This window comes from Dendronephthya gigantea, unplaced genomic scaffold (assembly GCF_004324835.1).
Source record: "Dendronephthya gigantea isolate DGI-Jeju-01 unplaced genomic scaffold, DenGig_1.0 000006F, whole genome shotgun sequence".
Classification (NCBI taxonomy): Eukaryota; Metazoa; Cnidaria; class Anthozoa; order Malacalcyonacea; family Nephtheidae; genus Dendronephthya; species Dendronephthya gigantea.
This window is the reverse complement of record NW_021163016.1, coordinates 2,717,598-2,737,975: the sequence shown is the minus strand read 5'-3', so window position 1 is coordinate 2,737,975 and position 20,378 is coordinate 2,717,598. Positions and strand designations below refer to the sequence as shown.

At 37.7% G+C, this 20,378-nt stretch overlaps 2 protein-coding genes across 2 annotated transcripts; both read right to left on the bottom strand.

Annotated features, from left to right (window-relative positions):
* Positions 1 to 1,878: 1,878 nt before the first annotated feature.
* Positions 1,879 to 5,539, bottom strand: LOC114516644 (transcription factor E2F4-like). Its single transcript, XM_028536170.1, has 7 exons — positions 5,396 to 5,539; positions 5,177 to 5,286; positions 4,520 to 4,790; positions 3,605 to 3,869; positions 3,299 to 3,355; positions 2,955 to 3,002; positions 1,879 to 2,642 (listed from the first exon to the last, which is right to left on the bottom strand). The coding sequence occupies exons 1-7, from the start codon at positions 5,516 to 5,518 to the stop codon at positions 2,497 to 2,499; spliced, it is 1,020 nt and encodes a 339-aa protein (XP_028391971.1). The 5' UTR covers positions 5,519 to 5,539; the 3' UTR covers positions 1,879 to 2,496.
* A 522-nt stretch (positions 5,540 to 6,061) lies between these two features.
* On the bottom strand, positions 6,062 to 19,436 carry LOC114516606 (1-phosphatidylinositol 4,5-bisphosphate phosphodiesterase gamma-1-like). Its single transcript, XM_028536133.1, has 38 exons — positions 18,980 to 19,436; positions 17,802 to 17,951; positions 17,357 to 17,444; positions 17,146 to 17,193; positions 16,631 to 16,712; positions 16,276 to 16,359; positions 16,045 to 16,079; positions 15,237 to 15,288; positions 14,752 to 14,847; positions 14,391 to 14,506; positions 13,825 to 13,910; positions 13,457 to 13,577; positions 13,254 to 13,339; positions 12,865 to 12,947; positions 12,741 to 12,774; positions 12,609 to 12,676; positions 12,237 to 12,359; positions 12,107 to 12,122; positions 11,446 to 11,569; positions 11,132 to 11,309; positions 10,875 to 10,897; positions 10,639 to 10,770; positions 10,286 to 10,442; positions 10,127 to 10,147; positions 9,989 to 10,054; positions 9,807 to 9,910; positions 9,556 to 9,655; positions 9,082 to 9,145; positions 8,902 to 8,993; positions 8,671 to 8,836; positions 8,258 to 8,476; positions 8,115 to 8,160; positions 7,926 to 8,028; positions 7,650 to 7,764; positions 7,294 to 7,452; positions 7,122 to 7,204; positions 6,502 to 6,704; positions 6,062 to 6,273 (listed from the first exon to the last, which is right to left on the bottom strand). The coding sequence occupies exons 1-38, from the start codon at positions 19,191 to 19,193 to the stop codon at positions 6,225 to 6,227; spliced, it is 3,786 nt and encodes a 1,261-aa protein (XP_028391934.1). The 5' UTR covers positions 19,194 to 19,436; the 3' UTR covers positions 6,062 to 6,224.
* Between the last annotated feature and the right edge of the window lie 942 nt (positions 19,437 to 20,378).

Sequence of the window (20,378 nt, the reverse complement as noted above, 5' to 3'; positions counted from 1 at the left end):
GTATAGCGTGAACGGGGCTAATGTCCTTTCTGACTGAATCAACACGATGAACTAGCTTGCCCGCCGTTACTTTAGCCAGTCGATCGAAAAAATCGGGACACGTTCGTCACATTGTAAGCGTGGGACTTGGGTTCATATGGATGACTATGACGTCAAACTGATATACGTTCACAGTTCTCGTTTGAGAGGAAGAAAATTGCTTCCTGTTTAGAAGCTTCTCTTTAACAAATTCATATGAATACCAACTCATGCGAATACTGAGACCCTAACTTTAGCCACGGGTCACTAATGATTTGTCTTATCGTATATCAGCTTGTCTCAAAGTATTCCCATAAACTCTAAACACGAAAATACCTTTTTTAAAACAGCAGTACTGAAAGATTGCAGTATTCTAAAGATCCGACTCTGCCGACATCATAAATAATCTTTGCCTCTTTGCTAAAGTTAGCTTTGCCTAATTTCTATTATCGCTAAACGAAAGAAATGAATTCGTAGATGTCGATTCGTTTAACACGCTTACCTTGAAGAACCTTTGTTTTGCCTTTCGGCAGATGTTTCCACTCCTGTTCCCATAAGTAGAAATTCAAAATAAACCTATTTCTGCCATACTAACCAGATCTTTTAACGTCAAAACTCGCCAGCAAATGGCACCTTTTTCGCTTTTTCGCAAATGGCACCTTTTTCGCCAACCAAAATTTGTGTTCGAACCGTTCTAATTTATAGGAGTACAAACGGAGGGAATTAAAAAGTATTTTGAAGCAAAAATAAGCAAGTATTGTGACACTTTGGATTGGAAAGTTAATTGCCAACCAAAGCAGACCAATTGAATCGTATATTTTGATGCATGTCAAAAATTCGTTTAAATTCATCCAACCAAAATTTGTGTTCAATCGAACCGTTCTAATTTATAGGAGTACAAACGGAGGGAATTAAAAAGTATTTTGTAGCAAAAGTAAGCAAGTATTTTGACACTTTGGAGTGGACAGTTAATTGCCAACCAAAGCAGACCAATTGAATCGTATTTTGATGAGTGCCGACTTGCACAATTATTGGCTACGGTAATTGAAGTTTAAAATTAACAATAAATCTTTATTCAAATATGTATATTTTGACGAACAAAACCAACAACCTTTCTTCATTATGAAAGTATATGAAAGTACTGCATTGGTAACAAAAATATTTTCATCCAACGAACTCTTCCAATGATCAACTACCATATAGCAATAGGTTTTCCTCAATATTTAAGGTTTTTGTACGCTGAAGAGAGTTATTGATATCTATTTTACCAGCGCTTTTTCTCGGAGAAATATCCAGCATTATCCGCAGGAAAGCTCCGTAAAGCCGTATAGAATCAGACTTTTTATCGCTATCAGTCAAGTATACCTGTTGTGCGCATATACCATACAGTTTAGGACGAACTGCCCGTGTAATATTATTGAGTTCAAGAGGGGTATTCGAAGTCAAGCTTCATATAGGTTTGAAAAAATATCAACATGCAGTGATGTCACTTCAGTTGATGGACAGACACACTAACGTTATGCCATTTTAGTTTTATGCTTCAAATCTCTCCTTTAACCGCCATTTAGAAGTTTTGCTGCAATTTGCAATGAAGTTCTTTATGCAAAAAGCCATGTTGTGTATACAAAATGCACAGAAAAAAGAGGGACCGCATGCTCAAATTTTCAGTTCTCCGACGCCAAAAGCTCGTTCGTAACCTGCGCTGTTTCCCGAGCATATTTCACAAGGAAAACTATCTTTGAATATCTTCCGTCGCTTGCACTCACCTTGAATGACAGTATATCATATCTACACCCGAAAATCAGGCGCAATTCACGCGGGAAAAAGCGTCAGGATAAAACCATCGAAGAAAACAAAATATAAAAAACTTCATAATATACTTAAACAACACAGGCTTTCTTCGCCTTTGTTTTTCTTATTGCAGCTTGTTAAAACACAAGTTAAGTGAGCCCTATATATGTAACTGGAGTCCATAACGTGATATGAAAACATCGGGCATTAAACAAAAGTTTGAAAAAGGATCTTAAGAAAAAAAGGAGGTTTTTTTAACATAGCTGGAAAGAGCATCTCAACTCGCAAATAAAGTTTGATCGCGAAATATTGTAAGATGTGGAAAACAAAGGAAATATATTTGCTACAATTTTGCGTTAATATTATTCAAGGAAAATTCATTCATTTGCAAACACTTTAAAGAGCATATTTTCACATTTTGCATGCGAATTTACTAATTTTGTATTGCTCTTTCAAGCCATGACAAATATATAGACTTTTATTAAATTCTTTCAAAATTTTGCTTAACTTGGGTCAATACCATTCAATATCATTTGAGCCCTTCGAGATAAATACCTAGGAGAACGGTCCAGTTACACTCACGGAGCTCGCTTTATAACGCTATACAACAGTACATGCATACGATAGGAGCCAACAGTGTCAGTGATCTCTATGGATGTTTGCAGGCTCTGGATGCATGACTGTTTGCTATGTCGCCGACACGCTTGGGAATTGTGTTATATTGTCCAGGTTAGGGATGTCGAAGAGATCACATACGCCTTCGGAACTCGCGAGGTTGAACGTGTAATCGGAGTCCCCAGCCGGTGGGGAAAGCTGTAGGAGGGGGGCATAGACTGTGGAAAAGAAAACATGATTGTCTAAATTAGCGAAGATTCTCCCAGTCATGCGGGCTCATATTCTCAGCGGCTGTTTTATGTAACATTAAGATCGATAGGTAGGTAAAATGAAAAGCTTCATATTCTTCGTCTGTGAACCGCTGAAAAACTGAGCCGGCTGTACTTGAAGAAACGGCTTTAAAACTCGTCAAACGAAGACCAGTCCTTACTTTGATTGATGTGAAACAACAAACACTTCAATTATTTTTTAATTGCGAATAGGGCACAAATCTAATATGTAGTCGGATATATGTCGTGAAAATATTTTACCTTCTGCGGACACAAGATCTTCAATCATAGCTACGTCTAGTGATTCTTCTAGAAAACAATACAAAACGCGCATTTTTAGTGAAAATTACGTTATTCATTTTAATGCTTTATTAAACAACCACTTTATGAATGTTTATTTAAACATTCGACATTTATTTAAATATTCATACTTCCTGTATTATGTCAGTCATATGATGACAGAGCACTGGATGCTGAGTTGCAAAAAGTCATTTCTATGATTTCGCAGCGAGAGTTAATGTTTTTTACTTCTATTTCCATTTCTGAACGGGGTCCTCCATTTTACATCAAACCCTTCTTCGCTTAACAAATATTTAACGCTATACCTTGTTTGATATCATTGGAGAATATTATTTCATTTGCCACTTGCTTTAGTTCATTCTCTAAAGTAATTCAATCGAACATAAAAATTACAAAACTGGGAAACGTTTCCGAGCTGATATTTGGGTGAAATGAATGTATTCACGTTGTATGTCTAATTTAATATGATCCTTTAACTTCACATAAGCGATAACAACTGCCTAAAGACAGAAACACGTTTCTGCTCTGAATACGTCTTTATGGACAAAAGTTCAGTATTGAAATTTATTTGAAGATCGTGAGTTTCGCCTGTTTTTTTCATGTTCACAAACCTGTAGTACTTGTTTCCATCGGTAGCGGTCTTTTGATGTTCTTCTCGACTTCGGCTGGTTTCTCAGCCACCGTGACGACTTTTTCCGTGGCGAAGGCCGTGGGTATTTCCTTGGTGTTGTGGGGCGTGGTCGACATGGACATGGGTGGGGGAACGGGAGTGACCACGGGCCTGTTATTCGTGGGATCTCGGTTCACGAGAAGGACGTTGATTTCACCAGTATGACTTTTTAAGTGGATTTGATATCTTCTGTCAATTCCTAGTTTCTGTTGGTTTTGAAACAAAAGTCACTGAGCACAAATGTATTGATGTTGGTTAGACATTCCTAATAAGTTTGCTGAACAGAAGCACTATGCCATCATCCAGAAGTGCATGCAAAACCACCATGCTCAAGAGATTAACTTCTCTAACATCAGTAAGAAAACAGAGGTGATAGTACAAAAGATTTGTTGTTGTCCATGTTAGCGTTCCATCTGTGGTACATTGTTCTAAAAATTGTAGATTCAACGCCTCCTAGCTTACACAGTGCTAATAAAAATGTTTAAGGTATGCAAAAAATATTCTGATAGATTAGGCACTGGAAACTGTAAGTCAAAAAGGGTAGGTCCTTCTGGCTAAAAGAAATGTCTCAATGTCTTATTTTATATTGGCAATAGGTTGAGGCCTGATATATGAGTAGGGGTGGGATGAAAATCAAGTGGCAAAAATATTTTTATATCAGGAAATGTGAATATGTTAAAGCTGGTGCATTCATTAACTTAGGAAGGAAAGAGGGAAGGGGACACCTCTCACCTTGCAGTTCACTTAGAAAGTGGTATATATCATGACCACTTTGAATATAGTTGGTTGGTGACCTGTTCATGTGATTTTATTTGTGTGATGGTGTCTTCTTTACAAACATAACTTCAGAACTTACCTTCTCTGGTATTGGAACTTCCAGCTCTGTGCCAGCTGGGGCCTGAATTGCCAGAAGCGTATCATCACGGAAACAATGACAGAGATCCTCGTACGTAACAAACGCTAATTTCTCATTGTCGAAATCTTCTGAAACGATCTTTAAACTTTGCTGTATCCAAGATTTGTGTTCATCAAGAACTCTCTCCTTCTCGTCAAGCACCTCCAGCTCACGTTTTAAAACAACTAGCCTGTCCGAAATCTCTCGGGTGTTACAACCTGGGCCAGCACCTCTGTAGCAAAAGTGCACAGTTCAAAGGTTGTTTTGTTATCTCAATTATATTTCTCTGCGATTATTTGCTTTGCAAAGAAGTGACATTTAAGTCCACAAGTGCTTCATTTCCCCACTTTATAATATTACAAAGCAACTCTGCCAAACTAATCAGTTGGTCAACTGTTCACATGTATACAGGTATTTTGTATTCCAAGAACTTTATGAGAAACGAAATTAACCCAACCCATTTTATTTCAGAACACAAAGAATGAAAAAAATGCAATCTCGAAAAGAGTAACCTATCGGTTCTGTAACCGCGCAGGACACAAAAATTTCAACATTTTTCGTTTATATAAAATAATATAAAAAAATTACTGTAATTAACTTATATTATTTTCAACTCACTTCCATTGAATGCTATTTTTCGATTTTTTCTCAATCAATCCGATGCCTTCTAAAACATTCGTGATATCGTAAATCCGCCTTTTCTGCCGCACAGCCAGGGTATCGGCCGCCTATACGCGACACAAAACAAAACAAAACGATTTCTAGGTATTCACCCAAGAACGCGACATGTTTAAAACAGATTTACTGCAAACACACAAACCCTAGATTGAAACTGACCATTTTAAGATCAAGGACACCATCCTTGGCTTCTTGTAGGAGATTTACGAACTTTGTGGTGAGTAAACCCAGCGATTTTTCGTGGCGTCCAGTCGGCGTTCCTGGTGAACTAAATTCGGCCATTTTGGATTTACAAAGCCGAAAACGAAGACTAATCCTAGGATGCTTCCCATTGGTCCGTTTGTCACTTTCAAATATACCGCCCGTTAATATCGAAGATATTGATCTCTCCCGAGGGGTGTAGGCTAAGAAAGCACTTGTAACATGAAATAAATTATATATAATACTTTTATAACAAAGTGCAAACTATTATCTGTATGTAGAATATAGCTTGATATTCCCTCACGTGCTTTGATTTATAAAATTTCATTAGAATTTTTCCCATTTTTCCGTTCAAAATTAAGGCGGACATATTCACCTACCCCTCCACCCGTGCGGATATTTCCAAAAGGCGCGAGTTTGTGGTATTGGTTAATGAGGCGAAAAAGGCGCGAAAAAGAGTTCGACGAATTTTTAAGGCCCGAACTTTTAGGCGGGAAAATAGTTATTATTAGGTGTTGATCATTAGAACAAATTGCACTTTAGAATGAATTTACGAGTAATTATTTCTTAATTAAAAATTGGAATTGAACTGTTTTAACCAACAGGTAAAGCCTAACACACAAATCAGTACTTTCCATTGTAGATGATTTGTAAAATTTCGTATTAGAATGAATCTTGTACAGCAAATATCGAATAAATAGTTAAAAATTACGTTTAAATTAATACAATCATGTGGCATCGACGGTCTGTTCGAATAAACAATTCCGCCAGGGTCTTGTCTTGCTTATTACAAAGTTCTGGTATTCGACCTAGTATTAGATCTTTCACCACGCTTTCTAAAAAACAGCAATAAAATATACAGTTGGGGGGTGTACCAAGCAAAATTTTTTTTCTGAACCAGCCTTGGTAATAATTTGAACTGATGCCATGTTGTTGGAATTGTATAAGTTTACAACAGGGTCGGTAGCAAGATTTTTCGGAATATGTAAGTTCTACAAAGGTTGAGGGCAGGGCCCAGGGAGTCAGCCATATACCATCAAAGCACTAAAACAAGGAACACATACTTTTCTTTCCTTTGTTCGATCAACGTCTGAAGCTGATTCTGTTTTTCTCGGAACTCGGCGTCCAGCATCATCATCTTGCTCATTGATGGCTCCGCTTCGTCGTGGACCGTGATTTGCGACGCTTCTTCACCAATCCGCGTCGAGATTTTTTCCATCGCGTTACGAAGATCGTGGATGTTCGTGTAAACATCTTCGTCTTCATCCTGCGGTCGAAAACAAAGACCGGTTGTTGGAATTAAAATGGTGGATGAAGTTATCCACTGGATAGTGGTTTTTTCAACCATCGTAAAATCCTTAAAAAGGCTTAACGCCAAAGGATGAAGAATTTTTCAACGTTGGAAATAATCACTATCCTGTAGAGAACTTTATCCATCTTTCGAGCAACCGGCCCTAGATGTAAAGTCCGAGTTTTTTTAGCTCCTTTGCATGCGATAGATTAAATTATTTATCAAAGAAATATCAAGAGCAATCGTCATGCACGATTTTGACAAAGGTGTTCATATGGCTTACTCTGCCAGTTAAAGACTTTTGACCTCTGGGAAGAAGACCACGAAAAACCTTACCACTCTAACGCAATGAAGATGCGAAGTATCTTTCTGTTTATCCTCACTTCCACTTACCATAAATACATCTAAGTATACCAGGAGAGAACTTAATTCCAAGTCTTCGTTGTACGCATTCTTTAAAGGAACTGACCTGTAACCTACACACGTAAAAAAACACACAAAAAAAGAAATTACAGCTATAACAACAAATTCATCAAGAGACTGGAATAAGGGTGATCCAACTAACCCAATTTCAGACTTTTAAATGGAAAAACAGCTTGAGCAACGAAGTTTGGATCACCGAACATATCTTCATCATAAACAGCAAATCTTATGTAGGCCATTGGAGGACAAATTACGTCGAATTCTATCGTTTCGTTGTATATTGGATTCAAGCCATTATCAGCTGTGAAAACGACAGACATGAAGATTTTGAGTTTAGGGAATGCCATGGGTTATCATAGGGAATGTAGATTCAAATTTCAAGATTTCTCTGAACAATTTGTCTGATTATAACTGGCCAAAACTAGAAGAGCTCTTATTTAATCATGGGCCTGTAAGACTGAAGGCATTATTCGCCATGAACTGTGAAAAACAACACACCTTGCGTTTTTGATTTATATTTATACGTATCGTAGTATGCGCCGATTATTTCGACCTCCACAAACGGCGACGTAATCCCTCGGGCAATCTTCGGGAGATGTCGACCGGCGATGATCTAAAGGAAGATTTAGATAACAATGAAACGGTCATGTGCTGATGTACAAAGGAGCAACAATATCTTACAGCATATCGTTAAAAAGAGCATCCTAGAATGTGTGAAACTGCAATGTTTGGTGACAAAATCATGTAAATTCTTTGATAAAACGATACACTTACTGTCAAGTTCACCGTGACTGCTTTGACGCCTTCCAGCATACTCGGTTGATAAGGATCAAAATTTTCTAATCTCGTACAGTCAGGTTTTAGGACGTAACCGCATCTGGAAATTGTTGATTAGGTTAGAGTAGCGGGCTGAGAAGAAACGTCAGACATTTCAAGTGTGCTGCTCAGTGTGTATACACTTACCCCCCATTATCCATAAAACGCCCGTGATTTAGTTGCATCGGTCGATCTAGAATAAAAGTGCAAGGTGATATATAAGGTGATCACACAAGAAAAACTCACACTGAATACCAAAAACCCCATATGACCATGATTCACCCCAGTACCTGACGTTTGATAATTCAGTGCGCACATTTGGACGCCACAACTCCACATCATTGAAGGATCGTAATTTGTCGAATCAACCCGTGTGCCCTTCGGGTACACTCGTGTCAGCTGATTGTGGTTGTACAGATTAAAACGGGCGCTGTTCTTCGGGTTCGTGTATTTGTCGATCTTCGACTCGGATATCGACGACATTTCGTAATGTTTCCCCGTGCCAATCCCTACACGAAAATATGACAGGGGTAAGGGCTGACCCTCACCCAACTTTATCCCAAACTGTGTGCCCGGGGTTAGAAGAAGGAACACCATTACTAAACAAATCAATTGGGACTGGCCAGGTAGGGGGAAGTAGGTGTGGGAGTATGCGAGCAAGGGGGAGGGGGGTGATTGACACGAGAAATGAGTTCGAACTGACCTTCAAAATCGAATGGAACTGTCTGACAGTAGACGACCAAATCTGAAAGCATTTTATCAATTTTTTCTTCGCCTGGTTGAACTTTAATAGTTGCAGTTTTCTTGCTCTCCTGTCTATTCAGTTGGCTTGATGAGCTCTTAATACATTCCACCCAGGCTTCCATATCCTGTGAATTAAAAGATCGTCACAAGAGGCGCAAGGGGGGGGGTACGAAACTGTTCACCAGCTCACCTGAATGCTCTTCGCCGCGACTTCCAGCGGTTTCTGTCCATCGGCCGTGATTCTGATCAGCATTTTGAGTCCACCGCGGGGTGGGAGAGGTTCTAAAACACAACACAAGGGCAATCAATGATAACCACATCATCATCACCGTGTTCAAAAGACAATCAAGCAAACGAGCGAGAACCTTACCTATCTTACAATTGCTCACATTCATGGAGCCTTTTTGAGATTCCCCCAGCGGCCGACTGCTTTCCTGGGTGACGAAAAGTACAGCAAGATAGCAATGAGATACAAGAAACCAAATTTATACGCACTGGGACCAGAGGCCTGTTGTACGAAAGCTGGATAGCGCTGTCGACCGGATTGTGGTTCCTTCAATCGCTCTAAAACTGCCTTTTGTTCGATATAACCTGGATTAGACCTTGGTATTTTATGTATTGAGGTTATCTTCAATAACTGTTAGCTCCAAATCTGTAATTTTATTGCTTTTCAAGCATGATTGAAACGCTTGAAAGAACTAAACTTCATCTCTTCTCCAAAGATCATACAGAAAACTTCAACTAACGAATACAAAGCTATACGGGCAGTGTCAGGGCGACTCAAACAGCAAGAAAAATGAATGGTGTAAGGTGGAAAACTTGCTCCTACGCCGAGCACACGTACCCCTTCGCTGTCGTTTACGACACCAGTCATAACATTGATTTCTTCACAGAAATTTGCAGGAAACAGAGCTTGCTTGTAATCGGCAAAATCACCGCGCCACCTGAAACACAAGGCATTCGAAAGAAAGACTTTTCAAGACATTTTTAACTTACTAGTTACAACCTGAATGGTTGAATTAAAAGAGTAGAAAACTGGGAGCTTAAATGTATCATTCAAAAGGCCGAACTGTATGTCTCATTCTGCTAACGTACCATCCACGATCACCTTTGACAACATTTGTGATGAATGCTCCCATACAGAAGGACATCTCCCCTTCGCCTGTTGCCGTGTAATCCCATAATGCTCTGCACACCGGCTGGAGAGAGAAAAGGAATGAATCATTCTCCCAAAGACCAAAATGAAATGAAATAATAATCATTTTCAACACTCATACCTTCGTAGCAAACGTGGGATTCAAGTACAAATCTTGGTAGATGTCAGAGTCGTATTCGCCTGGATCCTGGAACGAAAAGTAAATATATTTACTGACAACAAGGCTGAAACGATTTAAACAGAGAGATCAAAATCTTACCAGGTCAGTATCTTCGTACATCTAAAAAAGAAGAGATTACGGGTAAAATAAGCTGATGAATCTTGGTTGGGAACTCTCGATATAAAGTTTCTCCCAGTTATTGCTGCATGTAAACCCCGCTTTAAATAAAGTCAGGAAGATTGTGAAACAGGTCATCACCTTAGCACTAATCGGTTTCTTTAACTTGATCTTTCTGTAGAGTGGAAACTTCGTGTAATGATCAACCAATTCAACGAGCGACTCAAATTGGGCTGTACCAATTGTGAACAGCCTTCCCTCTTGAATAATACGACAATGTTTTACTTTGCCTTCGGCCCTAAAGAGTAATTAATGAAGTAAAATCACAGGCCAGGTGTCGATGATAGATATAGGCATGTTAACAAAAAGATATCACTCCAGTTGTCTAAGAGGTCACTGGCAGGTTGTCAAAATAGCTCGGCATGAGCTGATAGAGCTAACACGTGCGAAAAAATGATCAATATAATTCAGTTGGAAGGTAAATGTAGTCATACTTGAATGAAATGGCAAAAGCCTCTTGATTTTTTTCCGTCGTCTCTTTTTTGCGAACGAGAAATGATCCATCCTGAGGTGCCCGCATCAACATATTCTCTGCCTGGTCGCGGGTCAGCGATGTGTGAAACCACCTGAAAAATGTAGGGCAGGATTACAATCAAAGTTCATGTTAAATTCGTCCAGTCTTGGAAGCTTCACTGGCAAACCCCACCAGAAAAATTCAAACTTCACTTACCCTTTGTCCAAATGAGCGTTTGGCTGAAAGATATTAGCAATGAGTGTTTAGTGGACAAAGAGTTAAAATTATAATTATGTTTTTTTTTAATTCAAGTTCGGTGTTGCTAGGAGACTAGGCAGAGTATTTGACGTTGCATTTAACAAGTTTCAACAATTTACACAAGAGATTTTTGCGATATTTTGTGGTATCTCTGTATTGGAAGATAGACCTGATTAGGAAAGAATTGATCCAAATGAATAGTATTCTTGACAAACCTGTGAAATTGGTTCGGTCAAAGTTATTTCAAACTGAGGCGTTCGTAATGGATGCGATTGATAAAAATCCACCAAACTGTAGAGATTGACAAAACTATCGGTCTCGCCGAGAGAATACGATGTCTCCCCATCAACTTGTTTTGTCTTGATTCTGCAATGTTGGGCACAGCCGTTGCGCCTGGAAATAAGTAATGTCTAATGTGAAGCCTCCTTGGAAAATATTCTATTCAGTGTTTACTTTCAACCTTCCTCAAAGTCAGTCGATCAATGCAGTACTTCTATACTTGACTAAGAATTCTTTTACAATATCTTACCAAAATGAAATGCTGTAAGTATTATCTCCCTTCGACGACTCTCGCACAAGAAAAGAACCATTTCCTTTGTTGTAAAGTTGAAGAAGTTTGGTCGCTGCAACTCCATCGATTCCGCGATGAAACACTAGGAAAACCCCAAGCCATGAATCAGCGACTTATTTGTATAAAGCAATGCAACCAGGTGATCACGCGCTTATATTTTAGCCAACCAACGCTCGGAAAGGATGTCGAAATTCATTCAGTAGTATTTAACCGATTAAATCTATTGCTATTCTTTACAAAACTAGTGGAAGTTTTGTGAGTGTGTTTAGTTATAAGAACTATTATAGCTCTGGCATAAATTTGAAACCGGAATAAAGGGTATCTGAAGAGATTTTAAGTGGTTTCAACTAAGAAATAGATTTTAAGTCCTTTCCCGCCTAAACCAGCTAGATCACCTGAATTTTACGATTTTAAGTCCTAGATCACCTGAAGTGAATTTCTAGAGGCAGGCTTGGAATGAACTATTTTGCTACCATAGTATTTACTTCAGACACTTACGGTTCGGAAAAGTGAAGTTCTTTATTTGACAGCTAAAACGAAAATATAAAAGATTTTTAATGACCATCGTTCCCTTTCGATGGAAGGTGATTCTATATTCAATGCTATTCTATTTTGTTACATGCAAAATATGAAGCCTGAAGTAACAGCAATGTCACGTGTGTTACCAGAGAATCACCCTGGAGTGAAACTTGCAAACGTTGTATGATTGGCGAGAAAAAAAGGCTAAAGTTGGTATAGGCTTGAGAGACCTCATCTTCTTCAGGTTGTTCCTCGTAGGAATTTTCATCATCATCTTGGTCTTCAGAATCAGTCTGTTCTTCCGTCCAATCAAGTCTGTTGTTGCTGAGCACAAAGAAATGAGGTCTCCAAATCTGACAAGGAAAGAGCAACAATCAGTATATTTCAGTTTAAAAAGGCCGAAGAACAGTTGGTGACCTCGAGAAAGCCTAGGAACAGTTGGTGACATCGAGGAAGCCAGGAACAATTGGTGACATCGAGGAAGCCGAAGAGGATTTGGTGATAATATAAAAAATGCTTGATTCGTCTACGATTTCTGTCGTGCTTTTCCTCTTCAAAAATTCTGATATTTCTTAAACACAAGTTGTTAGGAATAATCAAACCTTGTCAAACTCATCTTCCAAGTAAAGAATCCCGTCCATAGCAGTGTCACACAGGACATCGTCTGTACCTAAGATCAATTGCAATTCATTAACTACCTAATTGCTCTAAATTTCAATGTGAATCCAACGTACCTTGGTCGGTAGGAACAGCAGCAAGTTTTTTATTCTAAAGAAAAAAAATTTAAAATTTTTGACCGACTGAGATCTCTTCCTTAAGAGTCGAAGATCTGTCAAGATACCCATCACAGAATCTTACCTTAATGATAATTTTGTAAGCTAGATCTTCTGGCGAAGGTAGGGAACCCTCGCTTGGGTTTACAGGACTTGTTAAGAGATAATCTAAATCATATAAAGATTGTGTTGATGACAAAATGGTCGAGCGAATGGTCGGTAGATAAGCATAATGCACAGTCGATATCTCTTTTCTGTTCGGCCAAAATATAACTTCATTTTAACTTTATCTAAAGTCTTCTTTATCCACAGACATTTCAAACTGTGTAAACCGTTACCAAAACACAAGTTTGAACAAAATAAATCAAGAAAATTGTTAAGAAATTCAAATTCCAATTTTCCCGCCAAAAACGAGTGGCCTGTGCAAAACAAGCCTTTACCAGAGTTGTCGAAAACACGTCAATGTGTGTTTACCTCCGAAAACATCGCGAAAACTTTGCGCCATAACTCTTTGCTGGACATTGCTGCAGTGATTTTCAATGGAAAGAATGAGTGGGTACCTGGAAATAGCGAAAAACCATTTTCAGAAAAATCTCTTCAGCAACTTTCGTATGTCTTCAGCCGTTAGTCCGATAAAAATCATGTACAGTATTTCATCAGAGATTATAACCACTCACTTGCTTGCAACAAAAGCGTTTTCTTTTATTGCCCTGATGACATCTGAGAATTTTATTTTCGACGTAATTGTTTTGCCATGATAGATAACGGGTTGATTGTCAGGACCGTCCCAACAATCCACTAGAAAAGTGTAAGCATTTTGTATAAACTAGGATTTTACATGCAGTTGAGACGAGCTAAATTGGCAGTGTATAGACCAAGTATTTTCGTCAGGTAATTTCGTTGCAGTGAAGTAAATGAAAAGCCTTAAAAGGGTCTCAAAAGCCAGTAGATAGTCTTAGGTACGAACTGGATTTTTATCTACGCTAGAAAAGGTTTTATGTCGTGCAAAATTCCTCGAAGTGTCTTCACGAGCAATCAATCTTACATTCAACACAACGACAACCCATCCTCAGGCATCTTACATACGCTTCGACTGACGATTCACTCAAGAGTTGATTGCCAGTCAAATATCTACAAAAAAGCGCAACATTTCTTACAAAACGGTCTGAAAATTTCGAGAGGAGACGAGTTTACAAGATAAAGCAATGAATAAACACATCGAACGCACCATTCCGATAAGCGCTCAGAAGAGGGGATAGACAGAAAAGATGTTGATAGATCTGGGCATCTAACTAACTTACCACCACGTGGCGATGAAATGGCATATATTACTATCGCAAAAATTCAACCAAAATGCTGAAATTGACAATCTAGCTGCTCAATAGCATCCGAAACTAATCATTACCCTAAGATAGTAATTATATTTCTGACCGGATTCCGCGTTTCCAGTTCCTTACCTCTCGTTGCTTTTCAATACGGCTCAAGCGAAGATTAGAAAAAATAGGGTGTGTCGTTAAATTCAGACAGTTTATAATTTTAATTCAGTGAAATGATATACTTATAAGCCGTTCAAAGACTTTTACTACATGACAGGCGCCGATAATGACTTACGTGTTGTGTGAAGACGCAATCCAGTACTGGCTGAGAGGATGAGTCATGTCTTGGTAAACTTTCGCATGCTCCTCATTAAACACGCTGTTCGTCTTCGAAAATATATAATCTAAAAACTGAAAGATATAGCAAGGATAGTAGTTTAACCGGGCCTTTGTTAAAAAAAATGTAGCCAGTCTTCCAGTCAGCCAGTCTTCGCTAAATTGATAAGACATTCTGAAACTGTTTTTAAAATTCTCAAAAAAATGGATTTATAGAACATGCCGCAATTTTTTAACTCTGGCGAATTCCGGCTGGTATGAGTCATCTAGTGACAGATGATTGAAAAATGGTTTGGGGAATGTCTGAATTCACTTCTTACCTCTGGTAGAGACAGGTATGGTTCCGCACCTCTATCTCCGCCCAAATATTGAACAATGTGTTGCCTCACTGTCTCAACATTCTTCGCAAACGTTTCCTAAGATTTAGCAAACAGCTTTCTTCAATAAAGAGTTTAAAGATTTTCAATTCGAAAATCCAACCCTTCACGTGAAGCTAATTAAATTATTTAATACAAAACTATTTAAAAACATGTTTTTTAAAATTCCCTTTAAGCGGTGAGCAATAAAAAAATGAAAATTGTTTCCGTCCAACTGAAGACTTCTACAAAGAAACATGGCAGATATTTGAAGAATTGTTTTACGAGTTTCTTTTATTGGATAAAAGATCGAGTTACAATCTTTTTAAGTAGGTTTTCAGGAAGAAACTGTCGAAAGGGTCAGGAACTTTGGGGTTCAACTTCCTTAAAAATGATTGATATAAGATATCTACGTACACCCACATAATTGACATAATAAGATCACCAACCTTTTGGTCCATCATTAAAAAACTTCTGAAGTGTTTAAATAGAACATTTTTTCTGGAAATAAAAACGAAAATTTGGTTTGCCGCCGTTAAAAAAAATTCACGGTCGGCACTGCATTGGTGGTGGGAGGTCGCTGTCAAAAGTAGTACCACGCTTTCTAATATTGCTTTGACGCTTGAATGAATTGCTAATAGGAAAAGATTTCTTGTTCTCCATCAACCCTGCATGTGCTCTTGTATCGACAATTTCAATCTAAAATGTCGTTGGGCAAACGGACAGGGGCCGGTTGAATCAAGCCCGTTTAGCTTAAACGGTGGATAAGTTCAAAATAGAAAGCATGTCTATCGTTTTATTCAACAAGCGAACAAAATATTTTTGACCTTAATACAAAGCTACTGTTTACAACTACATATTCAGTGCATAATATTCAAGTTGACTAATTTAAGAGAGTGGTAAGACTAAGAGTGTTATTTAATTTTGTGTTTTGACTTATCCATCGATTCAACCGCCCCCAGGACTATTTCTTTGAATAAGTCAAGCCAGCCAAGCTAATTTTGGTAGAAAATAGTTTCTAATTCCGATTGAAAAGTAAATATAAGCAGATTTCGCTTGTTTTCACGAACTTCCTTAAACTCCATAATTAGTATTGTCATGGCTGCTTCCTTGTTTCTACTTCCGTGGCAAGGGAAACATAGAACAATTATTTTAATGGTCGTTTTATCGTTTGAGGGGCGCTGTGACTTCTCATTGTCAACCGATAATGCTGCATGTTAGTGTTAGATCAATCTCCCTTCGTCACAATTAACCTACCTATCTTTAGACAAGGTATAAAAATATTGGCCAACCTGCATTCAAAAAGAAAAAAAGGAGGACATTTTTGACTCGGATACTTTCTTGATTTAATAATTTTAGACGTTCTCAATTAAATAAGGAAATATTATCGACTCAAAAATATTTTTTATTGTTTAAAGCTGAAATACATGGATGGCTTGAAATGACTAAATTTAATGCTTCAGACAATTTAGTCTGCTCAACACTTACAGTTTGATGGTTCATTAAACTTTCATAGAATGCTTTGAATCCTTTGAAATCAATAACTGCATTGTTATTTACATCACTGATTGTCTATATAAAAACCAATAACTATTAATGTTGTAATAAATTATTGTGTGATGTAATTATGAATGAATGTCACAGTTTTTCATGCAATCAGACCAGGGATGCATGGAGGTGAGGTCTTACCTATCAGGACTAAATTGCTAAGATGTACACACTTATACAATAAAATTGGAATGGATAAAATAGGGTGGTGAATGCCCGCCTCCTGTTCAGTACAGTCCTTCATGTTTACCAGATACGTACTACTTCTGAGAAAAGTTCATTGTCAACTGATTACCTGAAATTTAGCCGTCATTTCAGCTACGCTCATCTTCACATTAGACCTCAGTAGAAACTGTTTTAATTCTTTCATTGTGATTCTAGGTGGCAAATAGCACAAAGGCTTATGAGTCATTGTCAACTAAAATATTCATGCACAGATTTGTAGGAACTCAAATACGGCAATAGATATATTGTTCACATTAATTGACAAAATAAAAAAAAGCGAATTGCCATCTAATGGAATGGGTAGAACATGATATGAAAAATTCTCCCTGCATTTGCATCTTGCGAACTGAATTCAGTAATTGTTTTACTATTTATTTAAGGAATGAACATTACAATTTTGTTTCCTTGCATTTGTGCCGGTTTGGTATGACATCATAATGCGCCAGATACAACTATATTTATTCTGCGTTATGTCAACATTATAGAGTACCACTTGTTAGATATGATGATATTACACAATTAGCTATTATCATCACAACTACTACAAGTTAATTTTACAAATTGAAAAGATATAGCTCTGTTTACCCATTTTGATTAACAGGAAGAAGCATGTTCCATTCCGTTTGAAGCCATCTACGTGAGGAACAAAAACAAAAAGTATTAAACAGTATGATATACTGTGGATGTGTGCTTGAAACTGACCTCCCACATGTGAAAGAACCTCTTTAATCCAGCATAACTAGAGTGTATTAGAATGATACTAATAGTTGATTAATATATCCAGACACTCACTTACCTACTCACAACAAAAGGATTAGCAATAGGCATATTTATTAGATAAGTCAAACCATCTACCCAGTAACTGCATTCTTGTGCTGTTTGAGCTAGGAGCAACATAAATACATATAAATATGATTAAATTTAATGATTGGTACAAGTACTTACAGTAATACAAAGGATAATATTTGGTTCTGTTTTGCTTTGTTTTATTCATCACATGATCAGAGCTTAACTATAACTTAGCTTAGTTAATCTAAATCACTTCAGTCTTCAGGGTACAGCCTAGTCCACCCTTGTTCAAGTCATTTTAAGGTCACATTTCTGGCAGTTCTATGATTCATTCTTGTCGGTTCAGTCCAGTCAATTTAGGTCTAGTTCTCAGACCTGGCGAAATAGCGTACATTGAATCGAGTTATCACAACTAATCTTACACACAAATATTAGTTTAAAAGGATACCAACCTACACAGCTCAGAGTTTTAAGATTAAATGTTGTTCCATACAGAATCACTAGGCAACAATTGAAATCAACCCTTCTCAGATAATCAATATTTTTTTCAAAATCCTTAGAACAGGTACTACGGCGAATAGCTTTGACGTCACGGATTTTCACTACAAAGTAATATATAACATTTAAAATTATCAAATGCCCAAATAGGATTCAAATGATCAAGGCAGAAATTATAGTTTAGCAAATGAATCTCGGTCGACTTAAATCAGACCTTAAATCAGAGTACATAACAAATATTTTGTAAGTCTTTGGTTCGGATAATCCCTTTGCACAAACAAGTATTGTAAACCAAATTTATAATAAAAGGCTCAAAAATTGACCACTATGATATTGTTTTACTTTGCCCCAAAAATGCTAGACAATGGATTAACTAAACTATGCTATTGATGACTAATAACATAAGAGCTAACTTAAACTTGGGTGCATCCTTGTGATTGGTATCATAAAGCAAGCAAAAGGTTACTTTGATGACAGACGTAATAAACTGGAAGTACAAAACTACAGCTGAATAAACTCTAGTGTATAATATCAGAAAAGGTGAACAAGAAAGATTTTATTACTAGCTAATAGTAAACTCAGACAGGTGTTATTATTAATTTACTACATGGCAAACTTTCCAAGAGGTGCAATTAATAATCTGTGTTTTAATTAAAACTGCAGGTGAATATCTACAAATCTATAACGACTGAAACGTGACAATGCAATTCTAATATTCCATTCCAAATTGTACAATTATCTTGTTGTTTGTGAATTTCTCTAGCGCAATATGACAATATCAATAATTTCATTTCGTTTCAAACCTAGCCGCTGCATGTTCGGTCAACACCGCAATCAGAGACAAATAAAGATATATTAGCGTTTTTTTTTTCACGGATTAAAAGAGACGATTGCCCAATATTATTCGCTAAATTCCAACACTAGTATATTTCATAATAATTCTCTTAAAAGACGCTGGCTCCACAGCTAAATATGGGATTATAAACAAACATATTATAATTTGAGCATCTGGATATCGATGTTGCGATCAGATTTAAAAAGAGCATACATGATATATTAGGTAACATGGTATTTTGATCTTGCTGGCTTGATCTCGTTTTAAAATGTATTAACACAGTTAATATAATAATACCTGAACCCTCGACCGGCCGATCAGGTCTCGTCCAGTAGAAAAGCATTCTCTCAACATTCACATAATAAACTCGATTTTCCGGCTTCCGTTTGCCTGACGGATAAAATCTCGTCATAGTCATTCCCTCTTGCATTTTGCCTATGATCTTGTCCATACTGATGGAACTGTTGGATTCCCGAGTTTTGAGTCTGTTTTTTAAAGATCGCTTCAACATGGTGTGTACTCTTTGCGATATTCTGAGTATATATTTCTCAAACAAGAACCGCCGACGAATCACAATTATTTCAAGGACATCTCATTCATTCAGCTCCGATCTCTCAAAGCAACACAATTTATCGTAATTCTTCCATTTTTGATACGATTTACAGACAATGGATTTTGCACTTCCTGGCACAATGTACACTAACTTCTCGAAGTTAATAAACTCCAAATGTTATTTACATTACTACTTCGCCCACTTCGCTTGCCATTGGTTAAAACAAATGAATATTACATAGAGACATTCTATACCCACCATGGTAACACGGGCATTATGCGAGGGTCAATATGTTGACAGTTTTCTAATTATTCCTCCCCGGGTTAATTAATGCCTCCCGGAGGGAAAGAGAGATGTTGCACCAATCAGCTTGAAGTTCCACGAAGCGGTAAACGATTACCAACCACCTGCTGGGACAAAGATATATATGTTTCAGGCTATTCTCCTGCGGTCAACAAAACCGTCAAAACGCAGTACCTTTTCTTTGGGATTTGTAGCTGTCCAAGGCTCCGAAAACGGTTTAACAACCCCCCGGCCAAGAATGATTCGTTTCCACCACACGTGGCTTTCGTTGAGAGGAATTGTCGATTTCAGACTGCCGCGGAAATCCAGGTATAATCTGTAACAGATTGCCCGACTGGGTGCAGAAAAAACATACAGGTTTCAACAGATCTGTTGCAAGCCGAATAAAAATCTACGGCATGAAACTCAGCATTTCTCGACAGATCAGAGAGTCTTAGAAACCATGCGACGACCTGTCAAGAATATTGCTACAGATTTTGAACAACGCCGGTTTGCATTGTTGCATTTGCGCTTTGATATTAAATACGCGCAAACATTCGAAAACGGAAGTTCTTTTTTATTTTTTTGCGACGAGCGTGGTGTCAAGTCCCGCCACAATCGCCCACTTAATTCTTTCAGACAGAGGCTTTTTTCAAAAGTGCACTTTCTTTACTTAAAGATTTTTAACGACTTTTACCCCGTAGAAACGTCACCCAGAACTTTCGAGCACTTCCGTCCAAAATTTTGCCTTGCTTCTACTGCGAAATTCGACACGTATGAACTGTTAAGGGACTCTATCCATTTGGTAAAAACTCTTGGTAAAACACCTTTGGAAAGGTATCTTGTCGAACAGTTATTCTA

Coding starts and splice junctions, on each gene's coding strand:
- LOC114516606 (XM_028536133.1), bottom strand. CDS start 19,193: ATGTTGAAGCGATCTTTAAAAAACAGACTCAAAACTCGGGAATCCAAC. Junction 10,771..10,874: donor AACGCTCATTTGGACAAAGG/GTAAGTGAAGTT, acceptor TACATTTTTCAG/GTGGTTTCACACATCGCTGA. Junction 8,477..8,670: donor AGTTCCATTCGATTTTGAAG/GTCAGTTCGAAC, acceptor ATTTTCGTGTAG/GGATTGGCACGGGGAAACAT.
- LOC114516644 (XM_028536170.1), bottom strand. CDS start 5,518: ATGGCCGAATTTAGTTCACCAGGAACGCCGACTGGACGCCACGAAAAA. Junction 4,791..5,176: donor AAAAATAGCATTCAATGGAA/GTGAGTTGAAAA, acceptor CTTTTGCTACAG/AGGTGCTGGCCCAGGTTGTA. Junction 3,003..3,298: donor CTCCAATGATATCAAACAAG/GTATAGCGTTAA, acceptor ATTGTTTTCTAG/AAGAATCACTAGACGTAGCT.